This window comes from Stegodyphus dumicola, chromosome 12 (genome assembly GCF_044657685.1).
Source record: "Stegodyphus dumicola isolate Sdum_Otavi_A_Nest chromosome 12, ASM4465768v1".
NCBI lineage: Eukaryota > Metazoa > Arthropoda > Arachnida > Araneae > Eresidae > Stegodyphus > Stegodyphus dumicola.
In genome coordinates this window covers 82,072,942-82,098,115 of record NC_140779.1, presented here as the reverse complement: position 1 = coordinate 82,098,115, position 25,174 = coordinate 82,072,942, and the positions used below count along the sequence as shown (strand labels likewise).

The 25,174-nt window shown below is 35.1% G+C and overlaps 1 protein-coding gene and 1 long non-coding RNA gene across 3 annotated transcripts in view; one reads left to right on the top strand and one right to left on the bottom strand.

Moving 5' to 3' along the window:
- Nucleotides 1–14,534, top strand: part of LOC118186875 (protein O-mannosyl-transferase Tmtc3-like) — a 512,127-nt gene extending 497,593 nt beyond the window's left edge. For both annotated transcript variants that reach the window (XM_035357048.2, XM_085806651.1), the window contains 2 exons: nucleotides 3,067–3,243; nucleotides 14,049–14,534. In XM_035357048.2, the coding sequence (XP_035212939.2) occupies nucleotides 3,067–3,243; nucleotides 14,049–14,378 (507 nt within the window). In that variant the 3' untranslated portion in view covers nucleotides 14,379–14,534. The remainder of the gene's footprint in view (nucleotides 1–3,066; nucleotides 3,244–14,048) is intronic.
- LOC146993703 (uncharacterized) overlaps nucleotides 1–25,174 on the bottom strand; it is a 371,536-nt gene that overhangs the window by 222,664 nt on the left and 123,698 nt on the right. The gene's annotated exons all lie outside the window — the stretch shown is intronic.

Here is a 25,174-nt window from a genome sequence, read left to right as displayed (position 1 = left end):
AACATATAAGAGTAAAGAAACTGAGATCACTGAGCCGGGTAACAGAGTGGATGTATATATAAATATATTTATATACGTTTAGTGCGAGCCGATTGCAACCAAAATTCGAGGTGCACATCTACATGTTATAGCAGTCCTATATACAAAATTTTAACGTTCTGAGGCTACTCGTTTTTGAGTTATGCGAGATACATACGTACGTACAGACACCACGAAAAATTCTCTTCAGAATTCATTTTAAAGAAGTTTTATAATTTTTGTTGGAGAGAAAGAGTCTTTTATTCTGTCCTTACATACAGATGTCACGCAGAAACATTGTTAAATTGCATTCGATACCTGTCAAAATGGATATTTTCGTTGAAATATACTGCCTGAAACTTTTCGCGATTACAATACTTCCTTTTTACTTCGTACAAGGAAGTAAAAAAGAACTACCTATAGCTCTGAGCAGCAGAATGTCAGTGATGCCTCATGAGAATCGTGTATGAAATGAGCCGTAGTGAGAGAGGGAATCGGTCCCTTCATGAATTTGTCACTTTTCTATCCTGTTGGTCACGGCGCGATGTGGATTTATCACATCACATCATGATCGGACCCTTGGAGGAAATGCATGGTTCTGCTATTCAAACTGTTAATGTGACGGGTGCGAGGACGCTGATATTTAACAGAATGGTGTTACCCTAGTCTGGCTGATAAAAGCCTGTTGGAAGGTATGACTTTTACGCAAGATGGCGCTCCACCCCATAATGCTGCACGTGTAAAACATCTGTTGCACACATCGTTTGGTGAGGATTGCGTGCTGAGCCGCCACTTCCGTCATGCTTGGCCTCTCAGGTCCCCAGATCTCAATCCTTGTGATTATTGGTTGTGGAGTTACCTGAAATCGCCAATCTACCGCTATCGTCGACCTCATTAGGGATGTTAAAGACAACATCCTGACAGGCAATTCCTCACCGTACGTACTGATATGCTGTATAGTGCTTTTTCCAACGTTATCCCTCGTCTACAGGTATCATAGATAACGACGGCCGACATGTTGAAAATTTGTTATAACGAATATAGTCTTTGTTAAAAACTAATTGTTGCTTTTATTACCTATAAAGTGCCATCTGTTGGACATTTTAAGCACTTTTTCTTGCTTTCAATAAAAACGTATGACATTTCAAGCATGTGTGTCAGTTTTTACCTCTCTGCCTACATTATTCAGTGATTATTGAATTTGCAAATGTTAACATACTTTTGGGTCACCTGGTATATTGGCGGTCAGCTTAACCTGGGGGTACTAAATGTGCTAGAAAGCATGCGCATTCGCCGCAAAATACAGTTCTTTAAAAAAATATGAAATTAAACACATAAAATTCTATTCTAAATTGTATTTCTTTTTTAATTCCCCCTCCCCTCGCGTCCTGACAAACAATAGGAATACCGCAAAAAATCGTTACTCAAACACCATCCCGTGCTGCTCACTAAAAAACCTATTTGACCCGTGGGTAAAAGTATTTGCCTATCCCTGCTTTAGGGAATATGAATATCGGTGATCCTCAATACCAATGTTTATTCAGTTCTCAGAGACACTTACCATTTTTAGAGGTGGTCGCAACAAGATGTTTCATTGTACTGATTATTGAAATATTTGTTATGTTACTGCAGTTGTTCTTGACAAGTGGATTTCAGTTATTAAAAACATAAAAACATAAAGATTGAAAGAAATATGATTGTTTCCATTACCAAAAGCATATCGTTCCATTTCTTTTAATTTGATTTTTAGACTCAAGCAATTATTTAATTTTACCGATATTTTGTATTTTTGTGATTGCAACACTGCAGTATTTTAATAAATCGTTTTTGTCAATTATTTCTTCTTTCCTGGTTTGTTATTAATTAATTCTTAACCAAAATATTTTCCTTGAGAAATTAAAACAAATACAATAGATGCATTCACACCGTTCTAAATAATGAACACCAGCAGAAAAGCAAGTTGATGAACTGCACAATGTTTCTGACACATACGCACTGTTCTTAATGATTAACAGCCATTTCTTTCACGTGCTTGCATTTGCCAATATGTTTAAAAGGTGATTCATTTCATAGTCTTAAAATAATTCAACTCCATTACCTATTTCTGTACACATAAAAAGAGTATTTAAAAAATAGTTTTTTTTATAGATCTCGCGAGTTGACTAACACACATACTCTAAAAGGACGTTTATTTGACTTTTTAATATATTTCTGATTACGTCATATTTGTCCTCATGTTCATTTGGAACTGCATTTAAAAAGTTCGTGTCCAGTGTATTTAAAAAATTTGGGAATATTTAAAGAATATGGGACATTTCGTGGGGCACATTCTTAAGCAATGTCTAAATGTCTGGTCACTTTACATTAATGGATTAGATTAAAGTATTTAATTAAATAGCCTTCTAGATTTGAATTTCTAGTCGAATTCAGACTCGCCTACGCGAGAATATTAATTAGCATTCGTACACGTATCAGCCTTTTTCTTTCTACTGAGATGATTTTAATAATCATGAGTTCCTATAACACATGTGCTTTTGCAAATGCAAGTAGGATGCCAGAAGCGTCATCTAACTGTGAGCAACATCAATTCGCGGCAACACTTCGCGGTACTGTTGTGAACTAAATTTGTCCACCACTATATACGAATGCATATACCAAGAAAAGAAGCATAGTTTTCATATACTGATTCTTTTTTATTCTCAAATATGAAATTTAATATGGCGCGTAGTCTAAATCATTTCGTGATAGCAATCCGTAAATCGAAGTTCCGTGAAATTAATTGAGATGAGAAAATGAAAAGAAATAAAAAATTACATGAAATCTCAAGTCAATAAGAAAACAGGTTACTGCTATGGGAAAAGTACAGAAGCTTCCCTTCGGGGTGCGCTTCCCTATTTGACAACAGCATCTATCTTAGAGATCGTAGAGAACAAGGAACGCGAAAAAGAAAAAAAAAAAAAAAAGAAAGAAACTTGATTAATTAATCTTGTAAAACTCAAGGCTACCGTGTAAGGGAGACTGTTATCTGAATTTTTTCCCCTCTTTTAGTTGAGAGGAGATTTTGATGCGGCCCTCTTCAACCTAGCTCTCGTCTTGTATGAGAAAGAGCGCCCCCTGGAAGCCGTGCCTTACTTGAAGAGATTGAAGGGGAGTCATCTGAAAGGGCTTGTCTTGCTGGGAAACATCTACTTCAATGATCTCAATAACTATACAGCTGCACAGCAGGTGAACCTTTTTTTATATGTAAAACTCCAAGTAAAACAAGTGGTAATTCTACTCCATAAATAGGCTACCAGAATCAAGAAAAAAAGTATATGGTTCCTAATTTGCATTGTAAAAAACTTTTTTTTTTTCCTAAATAATGATATAAAATAATACGTTCATTTTATACGAAATGGAAAGTGGATAAGGAATTTTTCAATATTATTTAAATTTTTAAAAATTTAACATCTTCTCAAGCTGGCATTCTAATAAAATTACATAATATCAACACTTCTTTTTGAAATTCACGTACAGTATAAGACTATTAGAAATCAATTTTGAACATCCTTTGAAGATAGTTTCAATCATTTATGTTTTCCTGATTTAACAGAAGCATAATACAAGTTTTTATGTTGAACAAAAAACTACGTGTGTAACAATAATATTTTTATGTGTTTTAAGTGTGTAATAATAACTTTTATGTGTGTATCTTAGTTAAAGATTTACTTTTAAGATAAATACGATTACCTCCTGCGCTACGTAAGCTCTGAACTCACAAAAGTAAGTTAACGAAGAAAAAATAAGAAATAAATTCAAATTACAAATTTTTGCAAAATTAATTTAATTATTTTCAAATAATCAAGTTAACAATTTATTTGGCCAGAATTAAAAAAAGTCTTCTATTTGTTCCAAAGGCACAAACCCAGAGAATCAAGTGATTTTCACCATGTATAACGTGTATACGAACAAGTTTCCCTTAAAAAGTCCTCCTCGAAGGCATCTCTTCCCTTAGGTAGGTAGCCCTCGAGACTTCGCCTTAATCACATAAACCAAACTCAATCACACGAGAGAATCAAAGGCAAAGTAGTAGAAAAACAAATGTGTCTAATCTTATGGCTCGCATTTAAGGTTATACCTCTGAAAGGTATAAACTTAAATGCTTTAAGCAACTGGCAAAAGCTAAGTTACCACGTGCGGTAAAGCTAAATTACCATGCGTGGAAATAATTTGCATAATTTTTATGTGTAATAATTGCTTTAATGGAAAGCGGGAAATTTTTCTGTTTTCCCAGATGTGATAAATTTATTATTCCTGTGATATCTGATAAATAATGCGAAAGGACTGATAACTTCATGCGAACAGATTGCTTTTGGGAATCGCAATATTAGTTATCAGGTTCAATATTTCTTCTAACCTTCTTCGGAAACATACAATGACCTACTAGAACAGAGAGCTTACTAAAGCTATGTTCACTAATTGTAGTAAGTAGACAGGATACAGACGAAGGGTATACAAAACCCTTTATTTTTTTCTTTATATACAATGACTTCCGTACTTCGGAATACAATGACCCTCCACTCGGGGTCTAACTTAAAAGATATCAAAATAAAACTAAACTCTAATTTAACTTTAGAATAAGATTGGCCTTATAATAACAGGAAGCGTATGTAGCACAGAGACTGTGAACACTACAATACGTTTAATTTATCAAGAGGATTAAAACCTCTGGCCTGGAAGGCAAAGTAGCAACTGCGTAACTTCTAAGGTAAGCGGCCTGCTTCGAACTCACGGCTTCCTCTCTTCTGCTTGGCAAAAAGGCCACACTTAAATACTTGGCGTTCGCCAGACAACTTTGCATAAACTCCTTCACGCTTATAATTCTAGCCGGAAGTAGAAAATAAGAAGTGATAGTAAAGATTTAAAATAAAATAAACGTTAGTAAAACTTAAGATCCTTACATACTTCCCGCCAGAGTTAATTAGTTTGAAACTGAGGTCTAAAACGACCTTGTTGAAAACTTTTAGCTCTAGAAACTAACGCGAGGCCAACCTTTTACAATCATAACTTAGCTAGAAACTAGAAAATTTTAAAAGAAAGAAATTTGTTACAATAGCAGCTCCCGGAATATACAACAATCTTTTTTCTTTTTCATCTGTACTGCATCTAAACAGGAGCTTTATTCAATTCTGGTTCCTTCCAGAGATCTGGAAGGAAAACTAGTTTAATGAAATGTTACAGAATGACATTGCAAATAACATATAGAATATACTTTTCTTAACATTCTTATTTCATTCATGACTATTTTAATTATCTCTCCCCGTGCTCTCTGACATGTGTTGTAAAAACACCAAACACGAATGTGTTTCTGTCTATGTGTTCAACACTTCCTCCTACAATCAAAACACTAACGTGTTAAAATTCAACATACGAGACCTCTTAACACACCCTAATTTCAACTCTAGACCCTGAGGTACTATTCTGAAAGTGGCTAACTCTAAAGTGTAGCGTCAGAGAGCCTAACTACATCATTCAACCTTTAACACATATTCACCATGATTTAATCTTTACAGTCACACGAATAACAAATTTTTAACATTACTTTCACTTTTACCATATCACGGTATTTCTAAACATTCAAAATAACAGTTCACATGTATACAAGAACATATCAAGATGCCGTTAATTTTACACATTTGAAAACATACATTAGTAGTACATTGTTAACTTCTATTCTTTTCAAAGCAAGTGCCAATTCTTTCTACATTGAAATAATACTACATTTCAAAAAGTCTTTCAGACTAAAACTTCTTTCTTGTTAGAATGTTTTAAATAAAATTTATACAATAACTTTTTACAATATTTAAGTCTTTATACAACGCTATTATACATCAACTTTAGTTTTACGCGCGAGTAATTGAAAAACATAATAAGAAAATCGGTCACAACTCATTTCTCGCCCTTTTGGCGATAAAGGTAGACCTCGCATGAGGTAAAACTTCTTGAAATCTGCCACTTGCAGTAAGAATGAAAGATTAACTTAAGTTTGTAAAGTAACATAAAATTTTACTTATCTTTGTAATATTCAGACATCCTTTTCTGGGCCCAGTCTTTAAAGGTGCTGCAGACCGTAGCTTGGTTGATCCTCCTTCTTGTACGGGCTCGCCCTTCAGTGCTTTCCTCTGGAAGCTTCCGTTTTTCACCACTACGGCCACCCTTGAACATCTTCCTTTTGTGCTCTGCTTGTGGTCTTGGCCGTTTGAAGGCAGCTGGTCTTGGTGGAACCGGGAAACTTCTGTCGTGATCCTGCTTGGACCTCGTTGTTGGCCGTTCAAATTTTTCTTGTACTTTTTCCTCCGCCGCTGATGGCCCTTCCGCAGTTCGGCGACTTTTGCTGCGGAGAGTTCTGTCGGATGAGTCAATCTTCCGTTTCACAGCCGGGTTATAGTTGCCGTCCTTTCTCCCGGTCTTTTCCACATACGTCGTCCTTCTCCCTTCTTCATTCTGGGGATGTTCGTGAACTCTGTTTTCTGGACGGTGGAACGGCTTCTTTTTCTTTTTACCTTCAGTTTTTCCGCGGGGCAATTTTCTTTTCACTTGCTTCTGTCTCTCATTGGCTTGCCCTTGTACCTGTCGTTTTCCCACCTCTGGAACTTGTACCTGCGGTGTCTGCCGTACCGGATCCTGCAAAAGATCTGAAAAGATTTGCATTTTATTACGATCGAAGTAGGGCTTGATTTGATCAATGTTTGCGGAACAGGTTTCACCATTTCTTGCCTTTAACACTACAACAGCGTGAGTTATTTTTTCTATAACATATGGTCCTTCAAAGCGTGGAAAAAATTTGGCAGTTTTATCTTCTGGTGCTGAAGAAAGTGAATGCTTAATTTTTAGTACTTCATCCCCTACTTTATAAGTTACTCCCCGTCGTTTCAAGTCATAATACAATTTTTGTTTTCTTTGTGCTACTTCCGTATTCTTTTTTGCTTCTTTTATTAGTTTTTCTATATCACCCATTTTAAATTCTGGGGCTCTTTGTTGCACATAAAATAGTTTATCTAACGGTGTTATAACCTTTCTGCCTAGAAATAACTCAGCAGGAGTTTTGCCCGTTGTATCATGCTTTGCGGTCCTAAGGGCGAAAGCAAATTCATTGACATAGTTATCCCAGCTTTTATGAAAATTTTTAACATAACTACGGATAATTTTCACTATATTTCTGTTGACCCGTTCCGCTATATTTGATTGCGGCCGATACGGGACCATTTTTAAATGACGTATGCCCAGTTTTTGGCACATGTCTTCAAATATATTACTTACAAATTGAGGACCATTATCCGATATAACTTTTAGGGGCGCCCCGTATTTTAAAATATATTTATTTAAAATAGAATCGGTAACTAATTTCGCGGAGGCTCGTTTTAAGGGAACAATTTCGGTCCATTTACTAAAATGATCAACTATAACAAGGAGATAGCGACTTTTGTTTAACTGACTTTTTGGGAAAGGGCCCAATAAATCGATGCCGATTATTTCATTTGGAAATTCGGATTTAATACTATTTAGAAACCCGGCCGGGCGGAAATTAATATAATTAACGGCTTGACATGTTGGGCAGGACTGGACATACGCCCTTGTTAACTTTTGCAGTTCAGGAAAGTAGACTGCCTCGCGTACGCGTTGAGTAGTTTTTCGAATACCAGCATGAGAAGCTAAAGGGCTGTCATGGAGCTCTTGCAGGATATTTAATCTAAGACTAGCTGGGATAACAGGTCGAAATTCGTTGTTGGAATTCGTAGTTTTTGTATAAAATAATAGACCATCTATTAGTTCGTAATGGGCCGCCCTATTTCTTATCGCCACAATATCTTGGTGGCTAAAATTTTCAGGATCCTTCAAATACTCATAAATACTTCCAAACTCAGGATCCTTACCCAGTTCGGTTATTACAGTTTCTCGGGAATTTATTGTACACGCTGTCAGCATTGCAACTTTTACGGTATTACCCTGTTCGTCTAATTTAATTCGTGACAGGGCATCTGCTACGATATTTTCCTTTCCGGGGGTATGCTTGATTACCAGATTATATTCTTGCAGTTGAGTGCCCATCTTATTAACCTTGGGGATAAATTTTTCCCAGAGTACAATCTAGTTACCGCCGCATGATCAGAATATACTGTTATCGGCGCCTTTCCAAAATAGACTCAGAACTTTTGCACTGCTAACAGAACTGCAAGTGCCTCTCTCTTGGTCGCGGAATAGTTTCTTTGTGTTTGATTTAAAGTTCGGCTAAAAAATGCCACTGGCTGCTGATTTTGCGAAAGTACCGCTCCTACCGCATAATCCGAAGCATCCGCTGAAATTTCTAAATTTTCATCCTTTTCAGGAAATTTCAACACAGGGGCTTGCGTTAATGCTTGTTTTAATTTTTCGAAAGCACTATTGGCTTCGGCCGTCCACGAGAATCTTGCCTTTTTCCTTTTTAATTTTAACAATGGCTCAGCGATAGCCGCAAAATCTTTTATAAAGGACCTATAATATGAACAAAGTCCTAGAAAAGAAGAGAGCTTCTTTGCCGTGTTTGGAGTCGGATACTTTTGTACAGCGATTATTTTTGATTCATCTGTCTCGATCCCTTTTTGCGATATTTTGTAACCTAAATATTTTAATTCAGGGGCTGCAAATTTGCATTTTTCGACATTAACTTTTAGACCGGCCTCATTTAATAAAGAAAACACCTGTCTTAAATCCTGTACATGTTGGTCTAGATTATCACTAGTAATAATGATAAATGTCTAAATAGATAAATGTGGACTTTCCGAGAACAGGTCTTAACACAATGTCCATGCATCGCTGAAATGTTGCTGGGGCGCCTGAAAGGCCAAACGGCATTCGCAAAAATGCATAAGTGCCAGACTTGGTTATAAAAGCAGTCTTAGGCACGTCCTCAGGCCTGATCCCTATTTGAAAATAACCATTCGTTAAGTCTAAAGTCGTCATAAATTTGGTTGATTTTATGTTCCTTAAAATTTCTTCTATAATCGGTAACGGATATACCGGATATTTCGTTATGGAATTTAATTTACGGTAATCAATAGCGAATCTCCACCTTTTTGGATGCTCCAAAGGATAATCATTATTTTTCTTACATAAAACCACCGGACTAGCATAACTACTTGAGATAGGCGTTACGATCTTTTTACGTAGCATATCGGTAATATGCCATTCTATAATTTTTTCCTTATTCTTATCATACCGGTATGGTTTTTGACGAACCGGCAATGCATCTCCGGTGTCAATACTATGGTTAGTAACCTGGGTAAATCCTGGAATATCACTAAATAAGGAAGCAAATTCACTTACCACTTGTCGGATTCTATCTTGCTCGTCATTAGGCAGGTGGTCAAGATTTAACCTTGGCGGTTCAACCTTTTCTACACACACTGGTTTCATCGTCAGCTTAAGAGACGCTTCATTAAAATCCAGTGTAGCTTGTGCGTCTGAAAGAAAGTCTATTCCTAGTATTAAGTGTGCTTGCAAATTCTTTACTATAAAAAACATCACCTTTACTTGTTCGTCCTTGATACGGATGTACAAAGGTACTTTACCTACGCACTTACATTGTTCTCCTTGTGCCGCTAATACTGTTGTATTATCCGCATTATATATGCGGTATTTGCGAAAGTACTTTCTAAAAAAGACTTCTGCCACACAGGAACACTGCGCGCCGGTATCCAGGAGTGCGGTGGCCGGGATATTATTTACCAAGACTTCAATCTTCGGAAGAGTTAAATTTTTCACCATTACTGTATTTAACTTGTAGGAAGAGGGGTTTTCGTGGCCTTCGGATTTCCGCACCCTCTCGTCAGCAGAAATCCGTTTTAGTTTAAATTATTTTTCCTTTCGGTGCTTTCCTTCTTTCTCCACTGGCCTTGAGACTTTTTTCCTGGGTTGCTATTGAACTGTCGACGTTCGCCGGCTGTTTTTGAATGCTCGGGTTTCCTTGCCCACTGATTCGCTTTTTCTCCGTAGCCATGTGCTTGAGTTTGCTGTAGTCTTGGCGTACCAAATTGGTTTCGCTGTTGATATTGGCGTCTTCTTTCGACGTCCGCCGTTCTTCTACTTTCAAACTGGATTGCTAGCTCAAATAATTTTTCCAGTGTAGTCGGATTTCTCAATTCAATAAAGTCTTGCACTTGGGGTAGTAACCTCGGCAAAATCACTTGAATTATTTCAGGATCCGGACGGTTTCCATACAAGAGCTTGAAAACGTGAATTTTTCTTAAAATAAAACTCGAGAGGTTTTCCATTCTTTGTTGATATATACTGAAAAGTTCTGTTTCTAATTTCGCACGATCCCTTACAACAGGGAAGGCTTTTAGTAGGGCAGTCTTGAAATTTTCGTAGGTATAGGTGGGACTTCCTGCTTGACCCAAGAGACTTCTGCCGATACATTTGAACCAGTTAAGCGCTTGGCCCCTCAAAGCGCTGGTAGCTAAGGTAACTTTTTGAAACTCGTGCACGGGGTAGAGCATGAAGTGGTCATCCAATTTTTCCAAAAAACTGGTTACCTGTGAGTTTCCATTAAACGTTGCTTCTGGTTTCATCGAAGCGCGCATGGTCTGGACAATGTACCCAAATCCTTCCAGGGCGGCAGCTGGCATTTCTGGATTCTGAGCTGTTTCTGCAGGCAGCACAGGTTCTTCTTGAAACTCGGCCATGGTTATTCTTCGTCGGGCGCCACTATCAGGTTCAATATTTCTTCTAACCTTCTTCGGAAACATACAATGACCTGACTAGAACAGAGAGCTTACTAAAGCTATGTTCACTAATTGTAGTAAGTAGACAGGATACAGACGAAGGGTATACAAAACCCTTTATTTTTTTCTTTATATACAATGACTTCCGTACTTCGGAATACAATGACCCTCCACTCGGGGTCTAACTTAAAAGATATCAAAATAAAACTAAACTCTAATTTAACTTTAGAATAAGATTGGCCTTATAATAACAGGAAGCGTATGTAGCACAGAGACTGTGAACACTACAATACGTTTAATTTATCAAGAGGATTAAAACCTCTGGCCTGGAAGGCAAAGTAGCAACTGCGTAACTTCTAAGGTAAGCGGCCTGCTTCGAACTCACGGCTTCCTCTCTTCTGCTTGGCAAAAAGGCCACACTTAAATACTTGGCGTTCGCCAGACAACTTTGCATAAACTCCTTCACGCTTATAATTCTGGCCGGAAGTAGAAAATAAGAAGTGATAGTAAAGATTTAAAATAAAATAAACGTTAGTAAAACTTAAGATCCTTACATAGTATTCAGATATTCAAAGCCTGAGTCTTTAGCTAAAAAGTCGGCAGTTTCATTACCATAAATTCCGCAATGTTCATGCATTTAAACACAGAGAATGTTCTGGTTTCGAGAAAAATAACAGTCAAAATCAACTGAACGATTAACTTTTCTGCACTCGAAATATTCAAGAAAGAGAATCACTGTAAATATGAAATCTTGAGCTAAGATTTCTGTGTGCTTCAGACTATTCGACACGAGATAAATATAGATAATTAATGCTAATGACATTTTAAAAATACCTTCAATCTAAGCAAAGTGCACAATAGAAATTTTATCATTATAGAATTCATTATTTTAAATCATTCTAGAATTCATTAATTTGGTAATTTTAAATTTTTTCATTATAGAATTGTTTTATACCAATAGAAATTTTATCATTAAATTATTCATTTTAATTTCTGTAATTTAAAACTTTCGATGAGTCCAAATGGATGTTTTCTGCGAACTAAATTTATTAAATATTAATAGTAACTTTTCTTGAAATTCTGCATTTCAATCAGTTAAAAGATTCGATAAGTTTAACTTTTCGAATTATTTTCTTCGCGCTTCTTTTATGATAAACCGTTGCCAGATAGAATATCCAAAATGGGTAAATTCAACTCCAGTTCTTCTTTGTAGAATCTTTAGAACGCGATGTAATTCCATTCTTGTAGTTTTCTAGATCATTTAGGTACCCTCGTAAGCAATAAATATTTGAAAATATACGTGAATAAACTCGCAATTTCTTTTGAAAATGCAGCTCACATTTTTATGCAAAACCGATCAGAATTTGGTATTGTACTTTTTTATATTATGGTTTGATATATTTCCTTTAAGAAATCAAAAGATTACGTTTTCGAAATTATTCTTTTCTTTATATAATTTATTCCACGCATATTTTGAAAGAAAACAAAATTTTACTAAATGCAGATACAGCATTTTATGAACTTTCATTCTCACTTTGATGCATATACCTAATTCTACGTTCTCTAAAATGGTTAATTTTTTATTTAATTCACGGCAATATAACTTACCATCAGCATCGCTGTAGTTGAAGATATGATCTAATTTGAAGATATGATCAAAATGTTTTGCTTTTTGTATGAAAGAATTTTAACTTTATCTTTTTAACTATGCTTAGATATATTCGTATAACCGAACTAAAACTTTTATGTTGACGATAATTTCTAAGGTCAGTTTGTTAAACATATTTACGTGCATACCTGAGTGGAATGTTAGAACATTTTAAGCGCAGTTTGCCGAAGGTTAGTTAACTAAAATTTTCGATTATTCGAATGTTTTTGTTCAGTTTCGGTTAGTCAATGTTCGACCTTAATTATGATTTATTATAGCTATAGTGAACTTATAGAAAATATTTTATTAGCATGATATTGTAAACAGAAGCATATTTGTTATTACAACAGATTATAGCTTATATAAAAAGAAATTAAAAGAGTTAAAAAAATTGAAAAATTGTTAATAACGTGAAAACAAATTGCTTTTCTTAACTGACATTTAGTATCATAAAGATGCTATATACAAACTAATGAAATTACTAATTTTTTATGTTATTAAAAAGTTAAAAATAAGAAAATCAGCTGATATAAATGCTAGGTCTACAGTCAGTCTAAGTGAACTGCGAATGAAAATACTCGTACGCAGATTCATTTAATAATTTTTGCACAGTTCAATTAAATACCATTTATTATGCATTATTTGTTTTCTCTAATGTCTAAGGCAAATTATTTTTATACAGTTATTTTACACATGTTGAATTAAATTCCTTAAATTAATATAACATACAAATATTGTAAGGTCTAAACAGAAGAAATATTTTCGATTTTGATTTTTTTGTTTGTTGATTTTACTCATTAATTTGCTTGCTTTAAATCGTGTACGTAACATTTCTTAAAAACACTAACATAATCTTCGATGTCTGAAAAGTATACCAAATTTTAATGTAAAGAAGAATGTTGGAATATTATTCATAGTTCTCGATTAATAATACAATTTTTCGAATAAATATTATACGTACGTCAAAAACAAAATTCGAGTCTCTTATTTAAGATATATTTAAAAGAATTATACTTTTTATTTAATACTTTATGTGTGCAACTGGAAGAGATGCATCCCTATGTAAAATTAAAAGTAGATACAAAAGCAACGTTTGTTAGGCGTAGATTTTTGAATAAGTTACTATCGATATAGAGAGCGATCAAACAATGGTCCCTTTTTCTTCAGGAGTAGTGAAGCAGAGGCCTTTAAGTCAATGGAATCGCCGTCAAAATCAGTGGAATTGAACCCAAAATTTAACGACAAACTAAGGCTATTGTTTTTTTCCCTCACATTTTTATATATATCACATACTCTATTAAATTAAAAAGGAAAAATGTTTAAAAAAAGCATTTCAAAAACAAAGCTAGTTAACATCTCAAACCGATCATTAAAACAACCTTAACTTCAGTCAAACATTTTTATACCTACTTTCATTAACCTCATAGTTAATCACATTCCCTTTCAGCTTCATAAAAACTTTACACGCATCTTTGAATACAAAATGAACTATAATAGGAAAGACATATGTTTTGAAAAAAAAAAAAATAATAATAAGGAAAGTGACCCTTGATAGTTTTAATCTTATTTAAATAGTCTTTTTAAAAATTCAGTTGCAGAATATTGTTATTTTATTCTATAAAAATTCAATGATCTCTTTTCAGTGCTATGAGCTAATCTTAAAACAAGATCCGAACCACATCCCAGCAATGCACAACTTGTGCGCCGCCCTCTTCCAGATGGGCCAACTGGAATCTGCGGAGTCCTGCTTGCTACGAGCTGCAGCCCTAGCTCCTGGGGAGCGGTATATCGACCAGCACCTAAAACTGGTCAGGCAGCACCGCAAGAAATCTCTCCCGAAGTTTCTTTTTGAGAAGCCGAATTCCGAACCAGGTTACTGCTCCGGTTCCAACAGCAACTGTAACAGAGAAGGAACCGACCAGAACTCATTCTCGAAGAATGGTAATGCACCAGAAGAACAAATTAGATTGTGATACTTGTTGAATAGTTGTGGAAACAAAATGTATTTCTATCGTGCACAAAGAAGATAAAATGTTTGTATGTGAGTTATTGTTTTTATACTAAAAAAAGAAAAGAAGAAGAAAGTATAGAAATGTAAATTTGGAATAAAGGTATGTTTGTTAAATGAGCATTTTTACCCCTGTTTTTATGTCACGATAAACACACATATCAGTTACATAAATCAATTTCACAGTTCTAAATGCAACTTAATTATAATTACCAGTGGAGTTTATTACAATTAATGAGTAAAACCCCACTTTAAACTTTTCATTTTGATGCAAAATATAATAATTTTATTAACTAATTAATTTATTCACTTTTACAGACCTACCGGCTCCTATAGCCCACTCACACAACAACCGCCTCCCACAGTCGACCCCTTCTGGATGGAATCAGTACTATCTTATTATTTATTTAATATTATTAAAATATTTGATTAGAAGGCCTTTGTTTGTGGCATCGGCGTTGCATGACAGTGAAACTTTTCGTCAAATTTCCAGTATTGTTTTCAACTTTTCCATCAACCGGCTAGGCCGCTTTTATACGTCCAAAAATATTTTTACTGACACATATAAATAACTGTATGTACACTGCGGAAAAGAAAAAAAAGAACAATTCTATATCTCCCGTTCTACTGGACGGATTGACGAAACTCAAATTGCGTTTTTCATTTCTCCAAAGCGCGACTTCGTTTATATATCAGATTTATATATCGCATTGTTCTAACATAGGTATTTTGACACAGAATCGGACTTTTTCTGAAATGGCATGCATTTTTTTTATATTTCGATTCTACGATTCAAATTATGCCTAAATATTAAATTTTGTAATATTTGGAAAGAAATTTATGGAGAAATTTAAAAATTTATCTTGACGCAAACTGAAAAAAAAATGCGGCAAGATAAATTGGCGAACTCCTTAATTTATGGCAACCTATTTTCCTTTCCTTTTTTTCATTGCATAGGAGCGGAAAAAAAGCATCGTTCATACTTTCAAATAATTTTAACAAAGTGCGCGTAAACCACATTTGGCGTTATTACCGTTGACAACAAATATGCCAAATTTCAAACTGCGCCATTATATAAATTCATGTATATCTTAGAAAAGGTTGAATAAAAAACATCTAATTTTTTGCAGGTGTGCCCAGAAACACGTCTAATTTAAGAAGATGTTAAAAATTTTATAATACAAAAAAAAATTCGAAAAGTTTATAAAAGAAATATTTGAAAATACAAATTTAAAAAGTAAATCATAAAAAATGGGCAAATTTTATTTGGATGAAGCTTAAATTTCGAATTCTGGAAGAAGGCGTCAAGTAAGTTTAATAAAAAAAGGAGATACTAAATAAATATATATCAAATCAAATTAACATTGAGGAGCTGATTTGAAATCACCTCATATGCGGTCAGGTCGTAAATCTAGAACCCCTTTTTTCACGGGGGGCTCAAAAGAAGGGGATAATCTTGCTCGTGGTCTTGAGAAAATGTGGGGGTCGTTTAAACATCTAACTTCTCTACATTCAGTTTTTATACAGAGGAAAATACAAATTGAATTCTTCGAATGAATGCAATTTTGTACAATGAAAATGTATTGTTACGAATTTGGCATTTAAAAAGCTAATGTTAGTTCAATTATAAATTAAATGGTTTTATTTCTCGCGCAGTGCAGCGCGTGACAAATATTAAAAGAAAGCTAAGCCGGAAAATTGAAAATACAAGAGCGCGTGCATTAAATAAATAAATATCTCTTTTTGATTTCGAGAAAGTACTGGAAAATTCTAGCGCGTGATTTTAAAAATCTTATAAAAGGAAGAAAACATCTCAGTTTGTAGTAGTTGCTTAGTTTGTTGTTGTTTAGAAAACTACTGTTGTTGATTGTAGCGAATTCGCGGATTAGCGTTCTTTAGCTGTTTTGAATTACGTTCTATTGGACATTTGAGTAGTTAAAAGATAACTACTGTGAGATATTGTAATACTGCATGATAATTTGAGAAAATTAAAGCATTTTTGTAGTGATAATAATAAATTTTTGTTCATTTTTCATCGGACTTGTGCATTCATTTCATCACGAACCCGTACGCACGCAACAATTTTTGGTGGCAGCGGTGGGATTTGAATGCCAATAACAAGAGCGATGGAAGAGCAATTAAGGTATTTAATATCAGCCTTTGCCTCATTTAAAGAAGAAATGAAATTGGGCCAGGAATCCGTTAAGGACGAAATGAAAGCCGTTAAAGCTGGTCAAGAAGAAATGAAAAGAGAAATTACCTGCATAATAGAAAATAAATTTGAAGCTATGGAAGGCAGAATTGACACAGTTGAAAATAAAGTTGGACAAATTGAAGAAAAAGTTTCTTCTGTAAAAGATCAAATTGAAGAAAGAGTTTCTTCGGTGAAAGAAGAAATAGAAGAAAGAGTTTCTTCTGTAAAAGAACATATAGAAGGAAGATTTTGTGCCGTCCAACACCAAATCGAACAACAAATTGATGATAGGGTTTCTGCAGTAGCCAAAGAAGTGGATATTTTAAAGAAATTCGTAGCGACGGCAGGGAACAATAGTGATGGTTTTAAATTTTTACCCATGCCTGCTCGTCCCTCTCTGAAGTTATCCACTTATGATGGGAAGACCTCCTGGCAAGTGTATAAAACACAATTTTCTATAATGGCGGATGCGAATGGATGGGATTCCCAAACTAAGGCCTGTCATCTCGCCGCTTTGCTGAGAGCAGACGCAGCGGATATCCTGCAGACGCTTCCTGAAAACCAAAGACTTGATTTCGAAGCTCTATCCGGCGCATTGGAGCTGCGCTTTGACGAGAAATGTTTAAAAGACTACAGCAGACTTCAATTAAAATCCCGTCAACAGAAGCCCACCGAATCACTTCAGGAGCTTGCCACGGATGTTGAAAGGCTGTCACATCACGCCTTTTCGGAGTGCCCGACAGAAACAAGGGAAATCCTGTCCCTGCAATATTTCATCGATGGAATCCGGGATCCCGAAATACAGAAGGCTATACGAATGGCAGATGTAAAGGATGTAAAAGCGCTCTGTTGTACGCCGTGAAATTGGAGACAGCCCAGCAAGCAACTCTTAGAGATCGCTACCCAGTCAGAGCTGTGCGAGTCCACGACCCAGGAGACCAATAGATGGCTCGTTTAGATGATTTATCCAGAGAAGTCGATGCTTTGATACGGAGTAGCAGTGAGTACAAAGTGGCTGTAAGATGTTGGAGATGTGTTTCTGAAGGTCACCTACAACGGCATTGCAGAACACCCCAGGGCACGAATAATAAAACGGATGAGTTGACAAGACCAGTGAATGCCTTGAGAAGGAATAGTGGTGAAAAGAAACCGACCCTAAAGTGCTGGAACTGCGGTGTTGAAGGCCACATACGAAGGAACTGCAGAACACCCCAGAGCACGGAAAATAAGGCATACGATTCAAACAGACAATTAAATGCCATGGGAAGGAAAAGGACTGACAAGAAACCAAAGTGCTGGAATTGTGGAGCTGAAGGCCACGTACGGAAGAATTGCAGAAGATCCCAGGGTATGAACATTGAGACCATTTCTCAGCAACGACGCAGGAAACAAATAAATGACCATATCAAGGAACAGAGGTTGCCAGATAATGAAAAACCTTGTTTTAAAGCACTCAAGATTTCTACGGTGAGTGGCAACAGTAACGGACTGTCCATCAATGGGCATATCGATGGAGTTCCTTGCAGTATGATCATTGACACAGAAGCTAATGTTACCATCATTAGGAAAGATTTAGCTGAACAGTTTAAAGATAAACTTATTTGGACGCCATCCTGCGTTACCCTTCAGACTGCGTCTGGTGACAAGATCGAGATAGCTGGGAAGTTAAACGTGAACATCACGTTTGGAAGTGCCGCCTACAATCACACGGCATATGTGGCGGATATTACAGATCCATGCATACTCGGATTGTACTTTTTAAGGAAACACAATTTTTCCTTAGATTTCAAAAAGAATAAGCTGTTCTCAGCATCTGAAGCCATGACGATCCATCTTCAAAAGGAATCATCGCCTGGAAACGCCGAAGTCTCATGTCATTCAGAAAGCTGCCGAAATCCTCCTAGGGTCGGAGAGAAACACCAGACTACCGGGTATTCACCATCACAGATGCTCTCCGGTCGAGACCTTCGTCTGCCTTGTGACCACCTGTTTGATCGCCATACGGATGCGCCTTCAGCGCCTGAGGAACACATCTAAGATGTCCAAGCCCGTTTTGAAGCGATGCACCGTTCCGCACGAAAGCGAGTGAACTTGGCGACGGAGAAAGTGAAGACCAGATACAACGCGATAGCTACTGGACATAGATTTAACAAAGAAGACAAGGTGTGGTTGTGGAACCCGATTCGACGAAAACGAGTCAGGCCTGAATTACAGTCACCTTCGGATGGTCCATATACAGTGCTGAACACGAATGACGTCGTGGTTCGGATACGTAAGTCTTCGAACTCTAAACCTAAAGTCTAAACCTGATATTACGACAGGTTAGCTCATTACTATGGCCGTAGTACGTAATGTAAATAATTGTAAATAGTCTAAGACCATGGTCCTTTTTGTTTTTAAATGTGTATTTGATTTGATTTGTATTTAGTATTTGATTTGCATTTAGTATTTGATTTGTTTTATTTATTGCATTTATTGTTCATGTTGTTTATTATTGTAATGTAATGCTTATTAATGCATTTATGGCACAGTTGTAAGTTTCGCTTCCTGTCCAGGGATTGTACTGCCCGGGACGTGCAGTCCTTGGGAAGGGAGCAATGTTACGAATTTGGCATTTAAAAAGCTAATGTTAGTTCAATTATAAATTAAATGGTTTTATTTCTCGCGCAGTGCAGCGCGTGACGAATATTAAAAGAAAGCTAAGCCGGAAAATTGAAAATACAAGAGCGCATGCATTAAACATTTAATAAATATCTCTTTTTGATTTCGAGAAAGTACTGGAAAATTCTAGCGCGTGATTTTAAAAATCTTATAAAAGGAGGAAAACATCTCAGTTTGTAGTAGTTGCTTAGTTTGTTGTTGTTTAGAAAACTACTGTTGTTGATTGTAGCGAATTCGCGGATTAGCGTTCTTTAGCTGTTTTGAATTACGTTCTATTGGACATTTGAGTAGTTAAAAGATAACTACTGTGAGATATTGTAATACTGCATGATAATTTGAGAAAATTAAAGCATTTTTGTAGTGATAATAATAAATTTTTGTTCATTTTTCATCGGACTTGTGCATTCATTTCATAACGAACCCGTACGCACTCAACAGTATTATTGAACTATAAACTGTAAGGCAAATAACATCTTTTTTTAAAGTAGGAGTAGAAAGACAGATATTTGTTACATCAATGAATTTGTAGTAAATATTGAATTTTTCATTTTGAATGCTGTGTTTGTTCCATGTATGCGAAGTAGCTGAGTATCTGAAAAAGTAGTCTTAACCCAAATGACCTTCAACCTTTTCACGTCTAAAGGACTGTTTTTCAATTTCATTGTGGCCGCTGCTTTTTGGTTAATTTTTTAATGACATATAAACACTAAATTGTTTTTAATTTGAGACTTATGAATAAAATAACGCAAACTAGACTGCAAAAAAATTCTTCAGAATGAAGTTAATACTGAAAAATACATTTATCCTATTATCTAATTTTATATTACAACAAATCTTTTAAAATATGTGAAATTAGCAGGGAACTAGGTGGAAATAAGGATGACATTGTGTTTTAGGAAAGTGACAGTGATAACCTAAGTGAAAATAACTATGATTTTAGCAAAAAAGATGACGAATTTCTGGGATTCTAGGAAACGCTGATGTATTTGCTAATTTTTTAATGCAACAGTTCCATTTTCGTTGTATAAAGTGTTATCACTAAAATAGGTACTTAATCCTTTTCTGTCTAAGTATTTTTCGCAAGTTTTAACCTGATAAACCACTGCGCGTCTTACAGGCCAGGAAATTGAGGTATAGTATAAATCGCCCTTCATTTCGTATCAGTGCCGACGATTTCGATGAAAAAAAAAGGTACCTTTTTAAATACGAAATTCTTAACGAAGAAAAGCCGTTTTATATACAGCATAATGTCTAAAAATAACGTCAAATTAAACAGTAATCTTGACTTTAATGCTTTTGTATGCATTTCTTGAATTGATTAATAAATGTAAATATGTAATTTAAAAAATCTGATGTGTACACCACATGACTTCCTTATACGGAATATTAAATTATATGCATTTTTTCTTGCATTTCATTTAAACTTATTGGATTGAATTAAATCTACTTCGCCGACAGCGCATAAATCACAATAGAATAAATGCATTCTTAAAACTTCACTCTAGTATTTGCTTACCATAGCGACACTCTGGCGCTAGATTCACTTAACAGTATTATATTTCGTTCATATTATAACTCATAATGCACAAAATTTATATCATTTAAGGAATAGAATTATCTATTCGTAGCCACATGTTCTATTCAAATACTATAATAAAGCTAGAATGATGTATAAAAGAAATTAAGCAAACAAAACAAAAAAGAAACAGCTTTCACAAACGATTGAGTATTTCTCATTCAATTAATTCAGTTCTCACTTCGCGACAAGGCAAAAATACATAAAAACTCAAAATATCTATATTAAAAATTACGAAGTAAATCTTAAACACGTATTTCCTCGAAAATATTTCAGAAAGGATCAAGCATGATTTATTTCGCAGTAATAAATGAAGGCGTTATTTTTGTTGTTGCGAATCTTAGTCTCTCTAGATTGGCAACAAATCTACTATTCAGCTATTTCAAATGTAAACAAACATATCCGCCATGTTATTTAAAAATTAGGCTTAACCGCACTTAAACAGCTTTTAAATTGTTGATAATTCTACAAATATTGCTTGCAGATTTCCTAAAGGCATAAAAACCTTAACCGGAAGATAAGAACAACATAATTCAATCATTTTTAAAGCAAAAAATGCGCAATTTACAAACATATAAGAGTAAAGAACCTGAGATCGCTGAGCCGGGTAACAGAGTGGATATATATATAAATATATTTATATACGTTTGGTGCGGCCGATTGCAACCAAAATACGAGGTGCACATCGTTATAGCAGTCCTATATACAAAATTTCAACGTTCTGAGGCTACTCTTTTTTGAGTTATGCGAGATACGTAACGTACGCACGTACGTACATACGTTCGTACAGACGCCACGAAAAATTCTCTTCAGAATTAATTTTAAAGCAGTTTTATAATTTTTTTGAAGGAAACGAGTCTTTTATTCTGTCCTTACGTACAGATATCACGCAAAAACATCGTTAAATTGCATTCGATATCTGTCAAAATGGATATTTTCGTTGAAATATGCTGCCTGAAACTTTTCGCGATTACAATACTTCCTTTTTACTTCGTACAAGGAAGTAAAAAATGTATAATATTTTATTTAGTTACATGCTAGTCATCTGTGTTATTGCTTCGTTTCTGGTATAGACCCCTCCTCCCAGAAAAAAGCGTTTTGCTCCTCGATCGAAACAATTTCTCGATTTTCCATTACTTAACTAGTGGAATTTCCTAGTCCCCTCCCCAATAAGGCATCTGCTAGGCATCAGCCCATCGCTCTTAGAATACATTATTAATCCAAAGGGGCAATTTGCCCAGAAAGATTATTAATTTCATTTTGGCATTTTGCGTTGAAAATATAAACGGCGAATCACTTTTCAAATTGTTTCCACCAAATATTATCGCCTTGTATTATATTTAAAGAAATTAAATAATGAAGAGTCTGCGTGAATGTATGTATGTTTCTCGCTTATGATAAAACGACGGTACCTAGAATTGAATAACGTAATCTTACATAGAATATCGGCATGTGGGAGCCCTAATTTGAATTTAAAATTTGTTTTATTATCGATTTCATATTTTATAACACTTCAACGAATTTTTGATTAACAAACTCAGCGATTTCAAAGCGAGCGATGGCAACACTGTACGAAAAAATTTTTTTTTATCTCCAGCGAGCGATATATATTCCTGATATACTGATACTGAATGAGACCTAAAAACACTTTTCTTTAAAAATATATCTCCCCTTATGATCCCTAACACAGCCGTTTACTTTCCCTTTCCGTAATTAACGTCAGCCTCCTGCTCTTGACCGCATTTGCCAAGCCACCGCTGATTTTACTTTGAGAGCTGATTTATTATATGCAAGTAAAAACTACTCGTGAATTTAAGTCGTAGACTCGGAATATGGAAAAAAGTTGGCTTGTGATTTCAGAAAAAGTCCGATTTTGTGTCAAAATACCTATATTAGAACAATGCTATATATACATCTAATACGTATCCTAAGTCGTGCTTTCGAGACATGAAAAACGCAAGTTGAATTTCGCCAATCGGCCCAGTAAAACGGGAGATATAGATATATAACTGTAAGATGAGCAGTGTACGAGCATCTTAAAATATGTCCAAACAATTGAGGATATTTATTAGAAGAAATGAAGTCCATACATAGAATAATAGGGATATTACGTAATTAACATCAAGCAAATAAATTTTTATAGCATTTTGGAACATTTGAGCTTTTTGGAGCCAAACGTCAGTAGTGGTAGGTTTGAGCATAGGAAGAGCTCTTTTAATCCGCAAGTGAAAAGTCTGGGTAACTTTGAGGAATATACTGAAAAGGTATTTATTACATATAATATCTGTAGCAGTATTCATTTTTTCAAGGAAACCATTGGAATGTTTCGTAATACAATTGATTGCATCTTTGTTTTTGTGCACTTCAATTTTGTGAAAGTTATTGGGTTAAAGAAATAGAGTTTCTTTCTTTACTTCTTTCATTTTTCTGATTGTATGTATGCCGAATTGATTTAAACGTTTTATTTTACTTGTCATTTTTTAAATTTCCCATTATAGGAGAAATCTGCAACAATCGTAGCCCCTCGTTCTTTCTTTGCATTGTCTGAACCAAGTCTACGTATCTTTTGTAGTGGTAAACGGAAACGAACATCTACTCCGAATTCTCGAGTAAAATTTTATTATTTGTGTGCGGCTTTCCTGTTTTCTCGGAGTACAGTATCGGTCTACTTTTGCAGAGCAACTTGGACAATATCTTCGATAATAAGAGGGCTAAAACCCGGTTGAGTTTCTGCATTTCCAACGAATTGTTGCTCTTAAGCAAGTGTCTGGCCATTGGATTAAAAATTAGTATTTTTTAACTTCCGTGAAATTAATATATTCGTCATAATAGTTTATGATAATAACGTATCCATCAAAGTCATATTTCATAGCAAGAACGTAGACGTAAAGAAGCCATCTGTTTGCAAAGCTTTGGAATTTAATGCTCATTAACTTGTCACCTTTTTTGTCATTTCATGCCACAATTCAAGATGCGTTTACAACCGTAATCATCAATTAATTATCCTAGGAGTGAGATTACGCCATACATTTGGATGATAAAGGCGTACTTCCTCCTCATACTTTGAAATTTTCGGCCTGGCAGGTGTTGCGTGAGAGTTCGCTTTCATTTACATGTTTCCTGTAGCTGGTTGCTGGAGTTGTAACAGAATATACTGAAGAACTTAAATGCTAAAATACCTAATAATCAGCACCATAGTTTAATAACCATAATAAATAACAGCTATTCGGGAGTTCAAAGGCTAGCGGTCAGTTTTTGCTAACCGCTATGCTCTGTACCAGAGGTATATATATCAGGGGTTCTCAAACAGAGGGGAATTTCTCCCCAGGGAATGGGGGATTTTATAGTTTCGGGGGAGGAATGCCGTTACCCTTTTACTTACTTGTTAAGTATTTAGATTTTGTTTATGGGTATTAAAAATCTACCTTTATTTAAGTATTTGTCAAAATTTTCAATGCTTTTTCTTGCGTAATTTACAAAACACATTATATAAAAAGAAAAGGAAATCTGAAATTTTAGATTTTAAATTACGTCCAAAGAGGCGTTTTTTTACATTTTGTCTGTTACCTTTATTTATTAAATATCACGTTCTTCGCACTTAAACCATAAAATTCAGTTCAATAGCAATATCGCAAAATAGTTTTAAATTGAGCATATCTTTAGAATTTCCCATTACAGAGTCTTGCGCACTGGAGATGAAAACTTTTTTTTTTTTTTTTTTTCCTTTCGTACAATGTTGCCACTGCTCGCTTTGAAATCGTTTAGTTTCTTAATCAAAAGTTCGTTAAAGTGTTACAAAATATGAAATCGATAATAAAACAAATTCCAAATTTGGGCTTCCAGATGCCCATATTCGGGTGGAGGAGGATTATGTTAATCAAAATTGGATGGCTGTAGGTACTGTCGTTTTATCACAGAAACATACACACATTCATGCAGATTCTTCATTAAATAATTTGTTTAAGTGTAATGCAGGGCGATAATATTTGGTGGCAGCAGTTTGAAAAGTGATACCGACATTTACAGTGAATCGACGCAAAATGCCAAAACGAAAAAATGCCAAAACGAAATGCCAAAACGAAATTAATAGACTTTCTGAGCTAAAGCTCGTTTGGGCTAAGAAAGCTTCCTACTACAGATCTGTCACGGAATACTTATAATGGAATTAGTTACGATTCATTCGAGAAGTAAACATCAGTTTCTCTTTTAAATAATAAACAAGCTGAAGAAATGCTTGCTATGAGAAGTTTCACAGAGTTTGGTATCGGAAATATGCTTTATGAATATAGAAAACTCTGCTTGTTAAAAAGAAAAAAAAAAGCGTTGCGTA